This window comes from Struthio camelus, chromosome 2 (genome assembly GCF_040807025.1).
Source record: "Struthio camelus isolate bStrCam1 chromosome 2, bStrCam1.hap1, whole genome shotgun sequence".
NCBI classification, from domain to species: Eukaryota; Metazoa; Chordata; class Aves; order Struthioniformes; family Struthionidae; genus Struthio; species Struthio camelus.
The window spans coordinates 342,628-363,109 of NC_090943.1; the positions used below are offsets into that span (position 1 = coordinate 342,628).

At 48.0% G+C, this 20,482-nt stretch overlaps 1 protein-coding gene across 1 annotated transcript in view; it reads right to left on the reverse strand.

Moving 5' to 3' along the window:
* The window catches only part of AGAP3 (ArfGAP with GTPase domain, ankyrin repeat and PH domain 3), a 119,762-nt gene that overhangs the window by 86,669 nt on the left and 12,611 nt on the right, over positions 1 to 20,482 (reverse strand). Inside the window, exons 2-6 of the mRNA XM_068933872.1 lie at positions 19,036 to 19,094; positions 11,375 to 11,462; positions 11,095 to 11,180; positions 10,545 to 10,686; positions 8,046 to 8,180 (exon numbers count right to left, since the gene is read on the reverse strand). Coding sequence (XP_068789973.1) covers positions 8,046 to 8,180; positions 10,545 to 10,686; positions 11,095 to 11,180; positions 11,375 to 11,462; positions 19,036 to 19,094 — 510 coding nt within the window. The remainder of the gene's footprint in view (positions 1 to 8,045; positions 8,181 to 10,544; positions 10,687 to 11,094; positions 11,181 to 11,374; positions 11,463 to 19,035; positions 19,095 to 20,482) is intronic.

Sequence of the window (20,482 nt, forward strand, 5' to 3'; positions counted from 1 at the left end):
ACAGGTGCTGGCACAAAAGGACTTAAACTTAGGCAGGTCAGAACATAGTCCAGCTGGCACACAAAGTGTGGATTTCAGTCACCTCAACTGAGAAGACAACTCAGAAGGAGACATAGAAATTAGGCAGGTCTGATGCAGGGAATATTTAAACTCGGCATCAGGGGAATGATTAGGCAAAAAAAAAAAATTAGAAATTATCCATCACAGAATACAAGCAAGAGGTATTTTACCATGCAAGCCTACAGTTCTCTCATTCTTCACGCTATTAAAGTGATAATGAAAACTATCTGGTCAGAATCCAGACCAGACAGCTTTACTGACTGCACAAAGGCCACTGACTTCAAAGGAGCAATGCTTGTTGACAGCAGCTGACAACTTGCCCAAATGGGACCAACCACATATACCATTGACTTGAAGGGGAGTTCATCAGCTCAGAGCAAAATTCCTATGACAGGACATGTTCTAGAAAGCTTTTTCAGGAATGCTGTGACACCCAGAAAGCCACTTGATTCCAAAAAGACAGCTGAGCACCCCACAGCAGAAGTCAAGGCCAGTTTGAGAAATCTCAAGTAGATCAGAGTCCAAAATAGATCACACAAGACATGATATGAGAAGGGAAGTTTCTGCATGGCCCACAGAGAAAATCTTTTTACTTTTCAGGGCAGAGGACTTTATGCAATTCAGCATTTCACTGGAGAAATCAAATCAAAGGCAGTAAATTTCCCAATATGCCGGACATAAGCTGGTCCAATGTTAGAGGAAGAGGAAAGGTGAGAGTGTTCTCTTGAGCCAGTGAGGTTAAGGTAGCCATTAGTGGGAAAAAAAGAGAGGGCCTCAGGAAAAATTCAGAAAAACTTCACAGCAAATGCTGACCTCTGCAAACAGCCTGGCATAGTCTTTGCCTTGTCACTCATTCTGCATCATTAACGGTAATAATGGAACTAATCATGAGGCCAGCAAGACCACACTGGGGGTGATAAAAATCTCACTAACCCTTATCTGGGACAGAATTAAGGGACCGTCAAGTTTCTGCTTGCTAGGCAGAGGTTCTCCCGCTTTGTGAACAATGGACTGTTTCAAAGATATCTTAAGCCAGTGTCTGGTTCATTTGATAGCAAGATGTCTTTGCTTGCTACATATAGTTCCACAATGTATAACCAATGAGCCCTGCATCAGTGCAGAACCTACACTTCTTGATACATTTCTCAGTATTTGTCAAATCTGATGGATGGTATTACAGTGTATATAGCACTTAAGCATCACACAAGTTATTTTAAAGTCTATCATAACACTTTGGTCTAGGCGTTCTGAAGAAATCTCTTATACAGACACCAACAGGAAGAGTCAGCTCTGTGAGGAGAATCTGGATAAAGAGGGGAGGTGCTTTGGATGGTCCAAAGTAATGCACAGAAACAGCTCTATAGAAACATCTTCCGTGGGGGTGGCACCTTTTGGAATCACTGGGCCTTGCACACACCCCTGTACATGATATCTTGGCCTCTCCATGGAAATACTCCTGCTAGATAGTTCCTCAGAAGCTTCACTCGCTAGTCTGGGAGATGTGGCAATGCTGTCAATTAGCCCTGAAGGCATGGAACGATCTAATTTACATCCAAGCGGAAGAAATGACACTTACTGTCCAACAACTCCACTCAGCATACACAAACCCAAACAAGCAACCCTCATATGCAGGGGACAGTAAGAACTATCCTTGAGCTTTCAAACTAAAGTCCAAAACTGCAGCCTTATCACTGAGGAGGAAAGAAGAACAGTGGATCTACTGGAAGCGTTTCAGCAGTAGGGTTTTGGTAAAAGGCTGTCTGGCAACGCCATCGCAAAACCATCCTCTCCAATGCTCAGGGACAGAGGGAAGAGAGGAGCGCTCATCCTCAACTTGCTGCAAAGGAAGCCAGAAGCAAGCTAGAGTAGCCATCTACGGCACAGAGCAGCTGGGCTGCTGTCCTTTCCATGCACTTGCATGATCAAACCTGGATAATTCTTCCTCTTCAAGAACAACTCCAAGATAATACCTGCCAAAGAGCTCTTGACAATTTGCTCCCTGATCTTTGCATGGTGCCTCCACACTGACTGCATCTTGCTATTGTCCTGGCATCTGCTGAACTCTATGAGACTCCTGCATTACAGAAGCTCTGTGAAGGCAATTCTGAGAACCAAACTTTAACAATATATCTCCATAGCTAAGCAATCAGAAAATATGCTCAGTACTAGCCTCTTACCTCACTGGGAGCTCTAGTATGAGTAAAGGATTCACACCAATCCATCCCTTCAGGGCAGACCTAGCCTTGCCACTGGCAAAGTTCTGAAACTAGAAGTTCATGTCTGCAGAGGCCTGGACACTACAATACCTAACCCAGCTTAGGTCACTCTTCCTGCTTTGGGCCAGGATCATCTCCAAATTGTATTTGAAGCCAAAGGCAGACTGCTCCATCTTTCCACAAAAGCAGTAACTGTGACAACATCTGATACTGGAAACAACTTTGAAAGGATCAGAGAAGGGCAGTTCCTACACAGTGAACAGCAGTTCAGGGAGGACTTTCGCCAGGCTGCACGTGAGAAACTAGCCCTGCAAGCAGAAAAGGGGTAACCTTCACCATGCCGTGCGTCCTTTTCACAAAGACCTTCAGAAGCCTGACTGTCAAGACAAAACATCTGTCACTCCAAAAGATTCAACACAAGTGGTACAGTCCACAGAACAGGCATGGTCTAGATCCCTCGTACAACACAACAAACTCAGCTTGAAATCAAACATCCAGAAACTGCTCTAGGCATAGACGAACAGTCTCTCTGCCACAACTGAGCATAAAGGAGGGCACCACAATAGCAGGAACCACCCGATTCTTGAAGAATCTCTGCACAGGCAGTGAATATGGAGTTCCAAAGTTCTAAATCTCAGAACTTTGCCCGCACTCAGCAGCACTATGTGCAGACCATGGGGTTATTTGCAGAGACAGCGGTTTGGGAAGGAAGACTGCTAGCCTCGTTCTTTGATTGCATACCTGAAAGAAGGATGGTTGCTCCTCCAACCTGCCACACTGGACCAGCACAACATTTGCTGCCCAAAAAAGGTCAGTGCTTGCTTACTTTTGGACAAGACAGTGGCACGAAAGGGACCTCTGGGAACAGAGATGCAGTATATACACTGCACACTCTGGACAAGCAAATAAACCTTTGCAATGAAAGCAACGACCACAGAGCTTAGAGAGGATTTCCTGTTTCTACTGTGGAAACACGGTATCTTCCCCTGCCTGCACAGGGCAGGCGTAACACTGTGTGGCCTGAGCAACTTGCGTTGAAGAAAGCATGGAAAGATGGGGCCTGGCTGGTAACTGTATCTCCATGAAAGGAACTTTCCGTACACAATCCGTGACTGTCAGCACTCCACCAGACCTCAAACCAGATGCATCAAACCCCATCCATGCTCATCAGGAAAAGCTGCTTACCTACTCTGACAACACCTCATCCTGACAAGTCAGCTTCTTCTGAAACTGGATCCTGGAAGTCCTTGAATGGTTCTCAGATCCCAGTGACATCTGGGGCAAATGTGTCTGGCTGAGCAATCCTCAGCTCCACACATTTCACAGAGCCAGTGCTCTCTTCTCTGTTCCTTCCCTTGCCACAGCTGTGCTCAAGGGAGTCTGTGTTGTCCTGCAGTTAAGCAGGCAGGTGAAAGCAATGAGTATGTGAGATTTAGTCCCGATCTGTGAAATGGTGGGTCCCTGTGCTCCACTTGCTACTCATTATTATTACATTGTGCTTTCTCCACAGCTCTCCAGAGCCTTGAGCAACATGCTTTCCAAGGGCATCCACCACCCTTGAGCCTGGATCTATCAAGCTCACCACGATGCATGAACATCAGCCCTAACTGGCCGTACTCTCAAAGAAAAGCTTCTGCTGAAACGTGGTGCAGACAGAAGCAGAACAGTCATCCCTGGTGAGGGCACTGGGACTGGGAAAACAGTGCACTCACAGGTGTGCAGCATAGCACACAGAGGCAGAGTACTGCAGAAAATATGACTACTGTACAGGGAACTGCAGGAACTCAGCTCATGGGTAGAAGGACTCAAAGGCCAGGAATGGTCTCTCAGTTTTCCAGGCTGATCTTTGCATCTTGCTAGTCATTCAACTCACCCAGCCTACAATGCACCAGTCATCTGGGAGAGTCAGAGTCTCTTCCACAAAGGAACTTGGTCTGGATTTTGAGAAAGTAAGAGATGCAGAATACAGCCCTTCCCTACAACATTTTTTCCAAAAGTTAAAAAAGAGGGATGTTAAGAGAAAAAAAGAATTACAGTTTGAATTTGACTGGCTTCAGCTTCTAGCATTAGATCTCTGCTAGCCTGCAGAGTCTCTTAGTACCTGTGATTTTCTCCCCATGTAGATACTCAGACATTGTAATCAAGTCACCTCTCAGTATTCTTTCTGATAAATTGAATGGATAAGCTCTTGTAGTGTCTCACTGTCAGGCATTTTTGTCAGCCTTTGATTAATTTTTAATGGCTTTTTTTTTTCTTCTCAGTTTCTCTGCTCTCTTTTGAAACGTTGATACCCAAATTTGACACAGCGCTCCAGCAACGGTCTGCTACCATGTACAAAGATAAGAATCCATCCATACTTCTGCTTGGTGCTCCCCTGTTTATACACCCAAGGACATCACCAGCCCTCTCCCGGGCACAACTCCTCCTCACACAGAGATGACCCACACTCCTCATTCCAATACAACATAAGTATCTGGCTATACATTAATTTTGTTTGAGCAGTCTCAGATTATCACACACTCCAGGACCCTCACTCCCGGGGATCTTCTGGATTTCCTCCTCAGCCTCACTGCCCTTTGCTCCTTCTCACAGTTGACAAAACCCACTCCCTGTCCTCCTTCCTGACCACACATGCAGGCCATGAATAAACCCAGAGGTAAAACTAAGCAAAGCACTTTGCAGGCACTGACACGCGAGCCTTCAATCAGCAGCTCAAAATCTCCAACCAAGAGAGGAAGAGCTCGCTAAGCAGAGCTAGGGCCAAAAGCTCCAAGCCCTGGTCCCACACAAGGGTTTTCATCTCACGCACCTCACCGTTTAAAGTTGCGTTGTCTATGATCCCTGTGGTCAACAAAGATAAAAGCAAGCCCAGAGTACAATTTGTTTCATCTTGAGATAAAAAAAGGATGACAGGTGGCCTAATAAAGAGCAGCATCTAATCCTGCAGTCCTTTCCCCTCCCCTTCTCAAATCCACCTTCTGCCATTCTTCTCAATACTGTTCTTCAGAGAAGGGACACAACCAATCCTCATGCTGATTTGAAGGAATCTGCTGAACAAATTTAGTGAAACACAGTACCAAACAGTTCCTAGAAGCCAAGAACAACCATGCACATAACCTACCCATTGCTCCAGACTTACTCTGCACAATGCTGAGTTGGTTTAACAGATTCTGCCCTTCCAGGCCTGCTGCAACATTCACTATCTTCAACTATTCACAGCTGTTCTTCCCTACCATTTCTCCTTTACTCACTAGAAGGAAAGAAGGAAGGAGGGGATACAGGCAACCAACGACCCAGACAGCTTTCCTCATATCTGAAAATGGAAATACATTTGCTTTTCCCAATAGGCAAAACTTCCCCAGCAAGCCAAACCAAGCCACTTAGTTCTTCATAACCCCTATGGACACAATGAACTCATGGACCACTCTTCAAAGGGCAGATCTGCATTTTACCTAGCTGTCCAGACCACATCATGATGAAGAGACAGAGGCTCTGGAGCTCTGCCATTGCTGCCCCTCCTGGAGACCCTGAGGTCATTCCATATTCTCCCAGCTCAGGAAACTCTTGGAGCAACGCCTCGGCAGGAAGTCCGTTAATGGAGGAGTGTGCTACGGAGACATGTGCTGTTGAGCAGTACTTCTCAACTCATGAATTGCATATCCTGGGGAGGGGGTGAGGGGAAGGAACAAAGCCCAGAAGACACTGTGAGTTTCGCTTTTATCCCCATTCACAGAAACCTCACTACTCATACTCCACAGACTGTGACTCTTCCATGCCTCAGGATTCTGTCAACCTGCCAAAACATGTACACAACCTAGAGCAGATCACCCCTGCCACTCCCTTTAAAAAAAAAATCCAGATTTTACTACCCTTCACTATTAAAAAGGCTCATGGAAATATCTGACCTCAAATTAAAGGCTGCTAAACCAAAAGATTATGACATTTCACAGATTAGAGAGGCAGGACAGGATCCAAGAGTCTGGGGCTCTGTTCCTCATCCTACAGTTACTTGCTGCGTGCTTTCATGAACACCTCTTTCCCTTTCTCCAGCTGAGTAGGTGTAAGTCCCAGCCACCTCTCAGCAGATTGCAGACTCTACTGTTCAGAGCTTTTCTGGTGAAAGGGGCATTTGGCAATAAGAATGTTACTGGGTACTGCAGCCAGTCCTGGGTCCGTGCTCAAAAGCAGGATATCAACAAATGGGAAAAGGCAGGAAACAACCACAAAGTTACATCAGGGTCTAGAAAATCTAGTCCAGAGAGACTGATGAAACTTGACCTGTTCAGTCTAACAGAGGAAAGGGTCAAAGGTTCTAGGATACAAAATATGAAGAAGGGGCTTCACAGAGTAGACAAGCTTTAGAGCTGGTCGACAAAGATAAGAGGGAGAGTCAGCATGTGAAACTGAGGTCAACAAGAGCGTAAATGGGAAAAAGCAGGTGGCTTGAGGACACAATAGTGAAGTCAGGTCTTTGGGGTCAGTACCATCAGCATAGGCATTTCTGCCTGATGGTACCGTTTTCCAGTTTCTCCAGGAATACCAAACAAATGCAGAGGCTGCTGTATGCTGAGGGATTCCCTGATAGGAGCTAGACAGAGGGCCAAGTGGGATGATTGGAAAGGTCTCTCTCTGGCCTGATTTCTCATACTCTCTTAGAGGCTGACCAGCAGCGGGAGAGGGGAACAGGCAAGCACTTTGGCTATGATCCTCAGCACTTTAACAGAACATCACTGAAAGGTCAGAGACTTACGCAGGGGAAGGAAGATCACAAGCGCCAGCCTAGAGGAGGAAGGAGGCACTTGAAGCTAGGGGCAGGCTGGGTCCTTTGTCTTGCACCCAGACTATCTTGCCATGCTACAATGAATTGAGTTAGAATGTTGGTTTTGGACAGTCCTGCTGCACTATTATTTCCAAACTTTCTCCATGCCACCTGTCCCACTTGCAAACGCTCTTCTACCAGCTCAGCTCTCCTTCTCTCCACAAGCAACTCTGTCCTGCCCAGCCACTCAGCACTACACAAACCCTTCCCCACAGTGCTCCTTCCACGTGGCATTGAACAGAGATATTCAGCTGCGCTCTAGAAGACAAGGTAGAGAAAGGGAAGAGGGGAATATGCAGCCCCATTCAAGGACAGGTTTATCTGAGTAGATAGAAAACTCCTAGGATGTGGTGCGGGTTCCCTCTTCCACCTGTAGCAGCACTGTTATACAGACCCTTCTCAAAGCCTAGGCAGAAATACTTCTCTGCATTAGGAACAGCTCCTCCATCTGGCCTTTCGGTTGCTGTTCCTTTACCCTTAATGTTCAAGGATTCTGCTGTTTTCTCCTCTCCTCCATGATATGTAATCAAACCCATTTCTCCAGGCTCATAAGTCCTTTGGCTTATATAAATTGCTGTGCTGCATAGGCCCACCATAGGGATGCAACAGTACCCTACAGCCTCTTTGGTCTCTGGAACAAGTGGCTACCCAGCAAACGGCCTCTATGAGAAAGGGAGGAAAACGATGCTGCCCTTCTCTGCTCTGCAGTAGTCCTCCTTTCACAACACATGCAGATCACCGATGTTAACGTACACAAGAGAATCAATCCACACACAATCTCTGTACATGAAGTGACTGCATTGCACATGAACTTATGGCTAACTTCCTGTGTATTCACTGGAGTATTCCTTTCTAACTGGGATCCTGCGTTTTAGATATTGTAAGCCTAGACATTCAGACAGCACTGCTGCCCTGTCTTGCTTGGATACCCTCCACCAGACTGCAGTTACCGTCCTGGAAGACTCGCTCCACATTCAGTCCATAGGTAGCACAGGTCTCATAGTATGTGCAGCGCTTCAAATCATTGGAGAGCTTCCGTGCCCGAGAATCATCAATGACTCGGGGATTCGTAGCACTGATGGCATCTGGAAACCAAAAGGAGAGAAGGTTAAAAAACAAGCATCCATGTCCCATCTGTTCATGGGTTACAGGTCACATTCCTGGCCTCCCTCCCTTCCTCTCCATGCTGAGATATCCACCTTCACAGTACACTCATCTGATAAATGCCTGAGATAACGAAGTTCCACATTTGTAGAAACGTGGATTTGTTAACATTTTTTAAATGAACCTTGAACGTTCAACTTTCCTAGTCATACAGTCACTGATATTTCTGAAGACAGAGGAAATATTTCCCAGAAACCAGCACGAGGTGTGACTGGCAAGACAAGGCAGCACGGCTGTTTGGCACTGGACATGCCATCAGGAATTCACAAGACAACGTTAAGAACAGTGCACATGTGTGAAGACAATGGAAGGACACTCGATAACAGACGGAGAGCTTGGAGCAAAGATGAGAAGAATCTATAGTGTTTATATGTGTCATAAGTCACCAACTTATTGCAATCCATCAATGCATGATTGGTCATGGAAGCTGTAACTACCAGGTGCATTCATCTCCAAGTCTGCCTCAGCTGCAGAGTTAAACAGACTCACCAGCATATCTCGATCATTTTAGGTCTTAAGGCCATACTTTACAGATTAAAGAATCAAAATGGAGAGATGATCTTCAGTTAAGTGGGAAAGATGGCTCTGCTAGGATGCACTCCACGTTATGCCTTCATTGGTAGACAACACTAAAAATGGGCTTAAACTGTATCCCAGTTGGCTACTAAGTGCTTGCATGGTATGAAAAAACTACCTTCCCAAGAAGAATCTGATCTGAATTCCTTAAGACATGCCAGGGACAAGCAAGGGCTGTGAATGAACCTTGTCAGGAGAAGTCAAAGGTGCACTGGGACTTGCCATTAAAAAGAAGTTCTTCTTGAGCTGGTCTACAGGGTTGCTTAGTGTGATCATACCAAGGCTGTGGCCTCAAGCTGGCTGTAAATCTGAGACAATGACCTCTGAGCCCTCTGCCGTATCACTCGTTTCCCAGTCCTGAGGCTCCATGACACATGCTTGTACCCCCAGCCTTGCCCCCAAAAATGATCCCTCAGTCCTGAAATTAATTCCATTAAGTTTAAATATCAGAAATTTAACATCTTTGTTCTACTCTTCAGCTAGGGCCCAGCGCAGACACCTCTGATACTCCTCTGCTGCTGTCATTGCCGTGTTCTAACCCTACGAGCTTCATCTTCACGAAGAATATGGTCCCACCAGTGTATCCCACTACTCAGGAACTGAGTTCTGCCATGACCTTTTCTTTCCTCACATCCTCCATCCCCTCCTCTTGCTTTTAGTTGTTACCCTTACATCCAAACAACTTCTACAGCCCCAGGCATCAAGAACCCTTTCTCCCTCCTGCCTGTGTTTTACTGTCTACAGACAAAAAAGGCAACCACATTTCAGGCATCTGGAGCCCCCAGATACCTGTAGCAATGCCCTCTTGTTACTTGCCACCTCCCTGCCTCCTGGGCTTGGGCACCAGCAGTAAAGCTTTCCAAGGCAAGGCGCTTCCTCCAATGCACTCTGCACAAGGCAGGTAATCCCAGCTCAAGGGCTGCCTTTTCTCCTGGTGGTCCCTCTTCATTGGCCTCCATTACCCAGGCTCATTTACTGTGCACATTTGGACCTCCAGGCACCCACGCCTCCTTGTTTTCTCTCTCTGTTGCCCATACCCACTTGCAGCCTCACGTTGCGGTTAAGTGAAAGCTCGCCTTATTGCTTCCTGCCTGACTCTTGTCCCAGACCACACTTGGAAGACGAAAGAAGAGGCTCACTCTAGGTTGCTGCTGGTCTTCTACACATCCACGCATGCGTTGGCAGCACCTCAGAGGAGATGGTGCCCAACAACTCAGGCCTCTTCCCAGGGTGCTGAAAGCAAGTTATCATCCCCTCAAATTTTTCTTACTGCAGCTTGTAGAAAGATGAAGAGCAACGCATTAGCAGAAAAACCTTTGACAACTAGGCCCTGTTTCCTGCCCCAGCTCAACTGTTGCAGAGAATGCAAGCAGGAATTGAGGAAGAAAGGAAATGCCAAGAGGTTCAGGTATTTCAAAGAAACAAGTGGCTCAGTGGGAAGGTAAGCAGCTCTCCACAGGAAGAAATCGGCTGAGATGGAATTTTTCAACACTTACAGCACCCTGAACCAGGGGCCTCAGAATAACTGTCCCAAGTACTGCTTAGCAGCGCTGGACGAGAAGACCAAGCAGCTCCTATAATCCCCCAATGACATACTCAAAGGGCTAGCACCGAGCTCGTTTGCCAGTGTTTACGTATCATAAATTTTCCTCACTAAGCCAGGGAGGACGTGAGGACCGAGCCTGGGTGGCCAGCTCCCCAGCTTTTACCTTGCGTGCCTACCAGCACCATCGGCACCTCCGCTGTGTTCCGGTAGCTGCAGAGCCGCAGATAGTAGTTATATACTGTCTGGAAGCTGATTTCATCCTCCAAGCTGAAGACAAACACGACAGCATCGACCCAGGCAGCAAACTGAAGGAGACATACCAACAGTTACAGTTCAGATAAGTGTCTTTGAGCCCCTGCGTTCAGAGATGTCAGCAAGAGGAGCAACACAGCAGATAGGTGGGATGCTGCAGCTGGGCTCAACTTTACACTGGCCTGGGCTCTGTGGCACAAGCTCCTCAGCATCACAGTAAGGCACTGGGGTCAGCAGTGACCATAAAGAAAGGCAGCTCCTACTTAGGCCCTGCAGTTTCTAATAGTCTTTCTTAGTCTCCATAACTGTGTCTCCATAACTGCTGTTTAAAACCTCATGCTCTTCCACCACAGAACTTCTCCCCAAAGAAGCAGCAGGGCCAGTTCCTTCTCCAGGAACTCTCTGATCCTTCTGGTATGACAGGGAGTGGGAAGGGATCTCAGGAGGTACAGATCTCCTACCTGGAGTTCAGGGGGGCCCCCTTCATCACGAATCAGCAGCAAGTAACTCTGACCATCCACTACGATTTCCTTCTTAAATCGGCCACCTTGGGAACAAAGCAAAGCAGCAGGTCAAGTGAGAGGAGAAGAGCAAGCAGAAGGAAAGCCATGATGAAAGGAAGCGAGGCTGCAGAGCCCTTTGGCAGTGGCAGATGGAGATGCTGAGATGGAGGGTCACCTGAGCCACGGAGGAGGAGTCAGGGCCCAGACCGCTCACCCAAGCACCAAGAAACCAACTTACCTTCTGGAGACTCCTCCTGTACATAGGTGCCAGTCAGGTAGCGGTGCACAAGGGCCGACTTGCCACTGGACAGATTCCCCACAATGCCCTGCAACACAGAGACATGTGTGACAGCACCTCCTGCTGCCCAGCGCATCTCTCTTTGCAAGATGCGGTGCGGGCCCCTTCCTGCACGGCGAGAACATCAGTGCCGGACACACACACTGACGATGGGCAGAGACACTCCAGAGAGAGGGTACAAGGGACCGCACCATCCATCCTGGTGTCCAGTATGAACCCTGACGGCATACAGATGGGCACAGATCAGTAGGTGCTGGGGCCCAGCTATGCACAGAGGATGCTGAGGATGTTCTTTCTAGTCCAGAAACAGGAGACCGTAAGCTCAGTGCTAGACATGATCCTCTCTTTCTATAGCTCTCCTGTTCCTTTGAGGGACACTTGCCCTCCCAAGCCACAGTCAGCTCACAAGGGGAAAAATTCTTCTCCCAGCCCACGCATACCAAATTCTTAGGCATTATAGCTCTTGACACAATGCTGACACAAAGAGAACAAGAGCAGAGACGGGCCATGTACTTGGGTACAGCTGCTACTTTGGATATCAGCAGCAAGGCACAGCGTTTGCTCTTTGCTGTGACAGGTGATACTGCTGTAGCAGAGTATATATCTCCTGGTAGAGCTGGCTACACTACCTACAAATAAAGATATCTAGTACTTCGATTATAACCCTCAGTCAATTGGTAATGACTTTGCCTAGTTTTTAACTGGGTTGAAATGTACTAGGCTACAAAAGGAATGCAGCTGTCCCAGCCACACAACCAATTTCTTTTCCTAATGTCAACATTTTCCCAATGGTTTAAAAGATCTCCAGTGCTTAAGGGGTCAAGGAAGGCAAGTGGACTTGCCTGTTGATGGGAGAGCAGTCTGGGGGTCAAGGGGCATTTTCTACCATCCTTTCCAAAAATCCAGTTCAGATGGATGAATGTACATCCCACAGCTATTTCCCACATCCACAGACAAAGTAGTGCCTTGTGGAGCTGGATCCTGTTTTACTGAACATCCTACCTTATGCTCTTCTAGACTCACAGATGCAGCTCTGCTGCCCTGATGCAGCTGGAATAAAAATGTTGGGGAGATGCAGATACCTCCTTTACCCACAGCGTGCTCTTCCACCTCATTCTGGTGCCCCCGGCCTGTGGAGAGGCTCACTAGAAGCCAGAAAAGCCGTTCCTAATTCACTTCTTCGATGGGTCTGTGCACATCAAAAGCCTTTTAGTGAAGAAGGCAGGCAAGTATCTACCAACACTTCACTGTACAGAGCTCAGGAAGCTGTTCTGGCAGAGCTGGGGCCATAACTGAAACCTGTCTAGATAAACCACTCTCTCACTCCTTCTCTAAACAGCTTCCTTAAAAGAATTTAGCCTATCTTTGGCTTTGAACAGTCTGGCTGCACAACGGAGCTACATAAGTCACTGCTACTTTAGGGTGTTCTACACTTCCTCCAGTGCCTAAATCACACTTCCAGTGCTCCCACAAACATGCCCTTAAAGTGGATGTCTGAAATGCAAACGCTGCCATTCATAACCTGCGCTTACTGCCCAGTGCAACCCAGAGTTCGGGGGTTTCTCCATGACTCGAGGTGTCCTCTTTGCCCCTCCAAATGTATGACTAAAAGAAGACTTTTTTCGATTCAGGATACCATCTCCCCAAATGTTCTTTTCTGCATCCTCTTTCTCTGTCCCCAAAACTGGTTAGGATAGATTTTCAGGATTTGCTATTGCACTGGTATTTAAGGTTTATGGTAAATCTACCAGAAAGGAAACAACCACAGATATCCCCATGTAGACTCTCCAACCAGGCTGCTGCGTTTCCAGAAAATCCAACATCCCCTGCGTGCCCACTGCGCCTTCACAGCAAATGCACAGTAACACCAATGTTTTTGGGACGCTTCTTCCTCAGCAGTGCATAAACTGAGCTGTGCACACTTCCTAAACCCACTATTAGATTAGACCACTCGATTTATTGGGGACATGCAGAGTATCGGCACTTCCTGGAAACATCAGATTCTCTGCACGGGTGCTAAGCAGTTGGGTGTATTTCTATGCAGGAAATCCCAGGCAGAAATACAGTATCTTTATGATGAAATTTCAAGCAGGCACACAGAATTGAAAAATTCTGTCATTAATTCTACATGCTAACAGCATGCATGAAAACAACAGGTACCCTTATACATATGAGAGACAAAATTAAAATCCACAGTTTTATTTTTTTCTCCAAGTGTTGCCTGGCTATAAGTAAACAAGCACAATACATAACAATATCAAAGCTCTCCCCTTGTCTCCTCTCATGGGAAAAGCCCTTTTTGTGGACTCCAAAGAGCCCTGACTCTTGGAACAGTCTTTAAAATCCAATTCAGGGGAACATAGTTCACGTAGCTGGATAAGGATTAATTCCTTAAAGGGAGGGTGGTGTCCAGTTGCAACCCACCACACCGTGACTATCCATTCACAACTCAAATGAACTCAGTCTCTGCAAGTGCCAGAAAAGTGATGCTTTCTAAGGCCCCGCAGCCATGCAGACTTTCACCAAGGAGCCACTTGATACAAGCGTTCAGACTAGAACATGCGCGTTTTCACAGAAACTTTAAAACCAACACAGCAGAGGACACTGCACTGGACTTTGCAGCAGAGGGCAAAGAGATCCGAGTCCCACAGTTTCAGGTCAGAGGGCAGCTCGCACCGTCCAGCCCACTGCCCTGGGCAGGCTCTTCTGGCTCCTGCATCTCCAGTGCAGGAGGAAGAGGTGAACCCGCTGGAAACACCTCATACAACCTATTGGCATCACGAGACAGAATTCAGAGCCACGCTGTTAGGGCTGGAGCTCTGGTCGGAAACCACACGTACTGGTAGTGCTTCCTCACGATTTCCAAATTTGAACTACAAAAATTTCAGCTCCAGTCATCCTTGTTTGCTTGCCAGATCAAATCCACTTTCCATCTAGACACCCGAGGACCATAAGCACGGTTCCCCGACACCGTCTGTGATTGCATCCCCGCAGCAGGCTGCGGCACAGCGCAGGCGTACCTCAGTCAGCCCTGCTATCAGCAGCAGCCGAGCTGTGGTAGCAGAGGGCTCCATGCCATCCAACTTAAGGGGCTGATCACCCCACCTTATCCTCCTCCTTGCCCCTTGTCCCCACCTTCTCATTACGCTCTTGTCTGTGCCTCTGAGACTGTTTGTGTGACTGTGCAGTAAAATGAATCAAGGATGCAATTCAGCTTAATGATTTTTTGCAGCGTTGTTTTCAAAACCGCTCAGTTCCCTGAGCAGGTGTGCAGTACAGCAGCACTCACAGCTGCACCAGCACCAACAGGAGTGGGAGGGTGAGGAAAGAGGAGCGGCTGGGAATATTAAAGCTGGCTTTGCCACCAAAGAAAAGTATATGGTGTACCTCTTAAAGGCAAACAGATGAGCTTTGCAAGTGAGTCACCATCAGGCATGTTTTCCAGCTTTAAAAGCAGGTGTGATCTCTGCAAACAGAAAAGCTCCCCGCTGCATCATCGGCACAGCCCTCAAAAGGGCCTAACAGAAGCTCTTCTCTAGAGGCAAAGACTACACACCAGCACAGCAAGTGCTCACAACCCAGCGGCAGACCTCACTGCAAGAGTACAGGAGACGAATCAGTGCTTCTTGTGCACATGCCACACAGAGTGAACTACTTGTGGTACCAGAACTCCAAGAACCCAAAACTAGGAAGTGCAGAAAAACTTGCTGTCGTGGGCATGTCTGGGCCAAACGTATTATTGCCAGATCTGTCACCTGCAACAATAATTAAACATGATACACAGCACGTTTAGACAGATGAGAACACGTATGAGACCGTAAACTTCATAGATCACATGCATGTGCTTCTGAAGCCAAACGATCTGTGAAAATGTAAGGATTTTAAGAATGCTGTAACCCGCTCGGAAGTGTTATCAATAAAGGTAACACCTCCTTTCCTCCAGCTGCATTTGCACTTCAATAGCAGTAGAAACCGTGTGGGATATCAAGAGGAAGAATGAGAGAAGAGACTGTGAAGACGACTGCACAGAGCTGGTAGCTGTGCAGGGGCCGGCGCCAGCTGCCCAGGCGAGCTTCAGTTTCAAACCTTGGGGAAATTTCGGGAAACAAAGTAGCTCCCCACAGCTGCCTAACAGCTAGAACTCCATGCAGCATCCCAGATTAAACACTTAGGAAAGATTTAGTTTTCGAAAACTGAAATTGAAATCATTTACATTTTGTTGGCTTATAACCAAAAATCTGGGCTGAAATAAGCTTTTGCTCTGTTTTATCCTCAAGCTCATCTGGCGTTACAGATAAGTGCAAACAAAACTGACAGTCTTGAGGAACCTAACCTATTAGAGGTAGCAAACCAAAATAAAATAGGGTGTATAGGCACCATGAAAATCTCTACATAAAGATATGCTGGGAGAATTAGGGAATGCCTCCTGCTTCTGCATGAGCCAGGGAAGGTTAAGATATTGCCCAGGTTATCAGGTTTGGGGGAGGCGTCCCAGCCAACAGGCATCAGTCTGTGCCTTTCGAGGAAGGCAAGTTTTACAGGAAACAGCATCTTTTATTAGACCAATTAAAAACGGACATGCTTCTGGCGACACAGATTCCTCTCAGCCTGAAGCAGAAAAAGCAAACTTTTAAGATAATATTCAGGTGGGAAAAACTGCTCTCAGTTTAACTCAAATACATCTAACTACTAAAAAATTTCAGAGAAAGTACACTAACCACTTGTGGTGCAAATTGGAACATCAGCAGAGAAGGAAGTGATGGTACAGTTAACTCTGGTAGGAGAGAGAAAAGAAATGGTTCATTCCCATGGAAGAATGAGGGAGGTGAGCTGCAGGGAACATTTTATATGCCATAAAACATAAAAGCCTCCAAATCATCCATGATTTTCCATGCTCGCAGAATCACGAATCTTGGTGCGCAGGCTGACACGCTGAAGGTTTGCTGTAGGTCTCCTTTAAGGGCAAGGACTGACAGGTCAGAGCGGCTGCGTTGTGCAAGACTCTCTCATCCTTACTGGTGTGCTCTGGCATCTATCAAACGCTCGAAGTGCTTCCGCAGCAGTTTTCTTTTGGTTTCAGGCACGTTTTTCATGCGGGCACTTGGTGCATTCAGTACAGGTGCTAGTGGTTCAGGCAAAGCCTTACTCCATCTGGAGCGTGCTTCACTGTGCCAAACGTGCCTCTGAGGACGAGACAGGTGAGGCTGAGGTGGGAAGAGGAGAGCGAGTTGTTTGAAAACTGGAAGGGAGCACATCCTGGGAAATTTTCTTGCAAAGTTTTAGACATTTAATGACCAGTGTAGGGAATCCGGGACACGGTGGCACGTGGCACATAGCCAAGCAGGGGATTCCTTCTGCACCACTGTCAGTTTGTGGTAATTCAGGATGCTCACTCAAATGTAATCCATCTGGGAAGGCCTGGAGAGAAGAGCAGGGCCCCGTGCTGGTGGGGATGGCCGCCCCACTGGGGCTCCCAGGAGAGATGGGAACAACTACAGAAAACCCCAGAGAGGCAACACACGGCCGACATATCCGCAGGCAGCCAGGGCCGTGGCAGCGTCCGCGCTGAACTAACCCCGCTAGATACCCAACCGTAAAGCTCAGAGCAACTGTGCAGCCTTCGTTGTTCAGACACAGAGCTCGGCATTTACCAGAGCACGTGAACCCCATGCTGACTGTTGTCTCCGGAGAGCAGGTAGGACCAGCTCTACCATTGTGCCACTTCCTTCCTTTAAGTAGCAGTAGAGAGAAGAAATTCTGAATTACTCCACAGACAAGAGCTCTGCCTTCCCAAGCACAGGGTCCTCTGCTGCAGTCAGCTGCTGCAGAATAATCCCAGCAAAGTGTTTCATTACGACAGAAAAGGTTCCAACCCAGCAAGGCATTAACCAAATCAGTACTTTGAAAAGCCTCAAGATTTTTAGAAAGAACTGTATCAGTTGGATAAAACCTGGGAGCAACAGAGGTCCCCAGAGGTCAAAAAAAATGTAGGAAAGGTTTTGTTCATTGAGGAACAACTAAAAGCTTCAGGTTGGTTTAGCTTGCAGCACTGCTTTGCAGCCTGTAGACTGTTAAAATGTCAGAAAGCAATAAACAGAATAACTGCAAGAATATTTTTGAATAGGCACGCAAGCCAAGAAACAAACAAAACAGATATAAAACTAACCAATGAAGATCCTAAGTCTGATTTAAATTTTGTTTAACTGTAAATAAGAAAAATTGTGGCAGCATGGTCCTTCTATTTTTTGCAAAAAGGCTTCTCGATTCTCAGATTAAGCCTGAAAAAATTAACCTTAAAAGGGCTGAAGGGAGACATGCCAGCAGTCTCCAAAAAAAGTTACAGACTGGCACAAAGAGCTTAAGGAGAGTGAATCACTAGAATGGATTGCTGAGGTTCTTAAGAACAAGCCAGACAAACATATTTGGAAACGCCAGAGGTGTCCTGCCACCCCAGAGGTCCCTAGAGCTCTACCCCCACAGCACTCATTTGTTAGCACAACATTGCAGCTGAGGGTGCATTTTCATGGGTGGCTGAACCAACCAGAGAGCTCGCTGCCATCAAAAGGAGGTCTTGCTTCCTCCCTTGACCACCGGCACAGATCCTGGCCCCAACCATTGCATGAACACTAGCGCTCCTCAGCCGATTCTGCCTGAGCAGAACATTGTCCCCATCTCTGCTGGATCAGTGAGCTGAATCAGCTCGTGGAAGGCCTCAACGAGCTGGCATGAGGTAATCAGCAAGGGCAGGTGCTAAGGAAAGTCTCCTGTTTTGGAGGTGCTGCACTCTGCGATCAGGTCCCCCGTCACCCATGACTGTACTCTAGGGTGAGCAGGGCTGTGTCAGAGGGGGCTGAAGCAGAAGCAGCAGGAGACCCATTGCTAGATGCCATATCCGTTTCTGATGTTTACCCCACAAGTAGAATGATGAAGCTTGGTAATGGCATGGTCTGGAAAACCCGCCCTGTGCTGACAAACTGGAGGAGTTGGATCCACTCTGTTTAACAGAACAAAGCATCAGGGCTGACGGTTTCAGTCTGCCAGCATCACTCCACCAAAGGCCTACCATGCGGTGACTGTGTCTTGGAGGTGGCCAGTAGAGGCAAGGGAAGCACCAGTGTGGAGCTGAAGTCAACGAGGCTCAAAGCAAGAGGTGATGCTCTTCTCCACGTAGTTATCTCCCAAGCTTGGATGGCTGGCCTGAGTGTGGGCAGTGACCAGCCACTGTGTGATGCCAGTAACACCACTCCGGACCTGCCTCTGACAAACCCACTCCTGCTACAGAAGGTCTGGCCAACACAGCAGTACCGGGCCAGGGAATTACTGCTCTGCTATGGCCAGCAGGAAGGCTAAGGAGGTCAAAATACTGCCCTTTGACCTTCACATCTGAGCGTACTCTCAGACCAACATCCTCTCCCTTAGAAGCGTAAGCCACCGAGAAGGCCTCTCCTTTCCCCATCACTATGGCAGCCTGAGCTCCTCTTCCCACTTTGCGAGGCTGAAGCCCCTATGCAGGTTAAGTCAGCCACATTAAAACATGGGTTTTTCTTAGGGATTTAGAGACACAACAGAGAACCGGGAGTGCCCAAGTCACAAGTACTCACCACTTTCAGCTCAGGCACTGAGCGACTCAGGGTCCATTCCTGGCTGTTCACAAAAGAATCTGCAGAACAGAAAGAAGAAGCCATCAGGACAGGTCACACAGCTGTTTTCCTCAAGATCCCTGCCAAATCCTATACCCTAGCACGGACCCCTGCCTCCCGCACCCCTGCTCCCGCCAGGGAGGGGATCAGGGGCTCTTCCCAACAGACAGGCAGCGCAGCTGCCCGAGGCTGCGTCAGCCCAGGAGGCCCCGCAGCTGGAGCGCAGGAGAGGAGCTCGCAGCAGAGCAGGCAGGGCGCGAGGAGGCAGCTCTCGCACGACCGCCCCGGCACCCCGGCTGGGACAGGAGCTCGGAGCCGGACAGCCTCCCTCCCCAGGGCACGCCGGCTCAGGGAGCGGAGGAGCGCCAGCGAGCAGACGCCTGCTGCAGGGGAGGCACCCGTCGCAGGGAACCCCTGAACCGAGGGCACGTAAAGGTCTGTAACATCTGTAATGTCAGCGTGTCATGTGGAGCGTATGTAAAGAGCTGAAGGCATGCTACAATCTGTTTTCTTGACTGATGGCGAACACAGTTAATTATTTTGTTACGTAATTTACACAACCTTGTAATAGACTTAAGAAGGTTTAACAATCAAGAACAGCTTTGAGCAGCACAGGAAACACCTTCTCTCCTGCCCTAGAAATCACAAATAATTAATTTACATCCAAACAATCTCTAGGAGCTGGGCAAACAACAGACTTCCCAAGTAAAACCAGACACACAGGAGAAGGAGGAGGAAGGGCCTGGAGAATATCTTGAATATCAAAATTAGTCAGCAGCCACTCCTAGCAAAACTCGAGAACTCAATTTGCCTTGAAAGAGGAAGAGTATCCTCCATGCAAAGCCAGAAAGGCAAGAAGGTGGGGGTCAAATCAAAAGAGCAGCATTTGCTATTTCTTAATTGCATAAAAATAATACGGATTTTTTGAAATCAGAAACCTGTGAGAGCATTACTTCTTCAAGAGCACGTAATAAAAATGCTGAATTCAGTGCCACAAACTATTGCAGAAAGGAAACGCTCGGACGGTTTCAAAAAGGGAACAGGCAAATCCACGAGACGCCATCACTGACGGCTATTAAACGCGACAGCCTAGGTGCAACCTCTGCTCGGAAAGTCACCAGAGGCCACCGTGGGGACAGAAGGTCGAGGGGAAGGACGCCTCGGACCTGCCTTCCCGCTGCGGTCTCTGCACGGGCCGGCCCGGGAGAGCCGCGGGCCCCGCTGCCGCCTCGGGTCCCGCCGCCAGCGCCCGCGGTTGACGCGCCACCCTGCAGGGCGCAAAGGCAGCGCCCAAGCGGGCGGGCAGCTGCGGGTCCTGCCTGCAGAGGGGTCGAGAGCCGAGAGCCGAGCAGGCTCCCCAGCCCTGCCACGAGCCAGGCAACCACCACCTTCAACCTGGTTTGTTTTC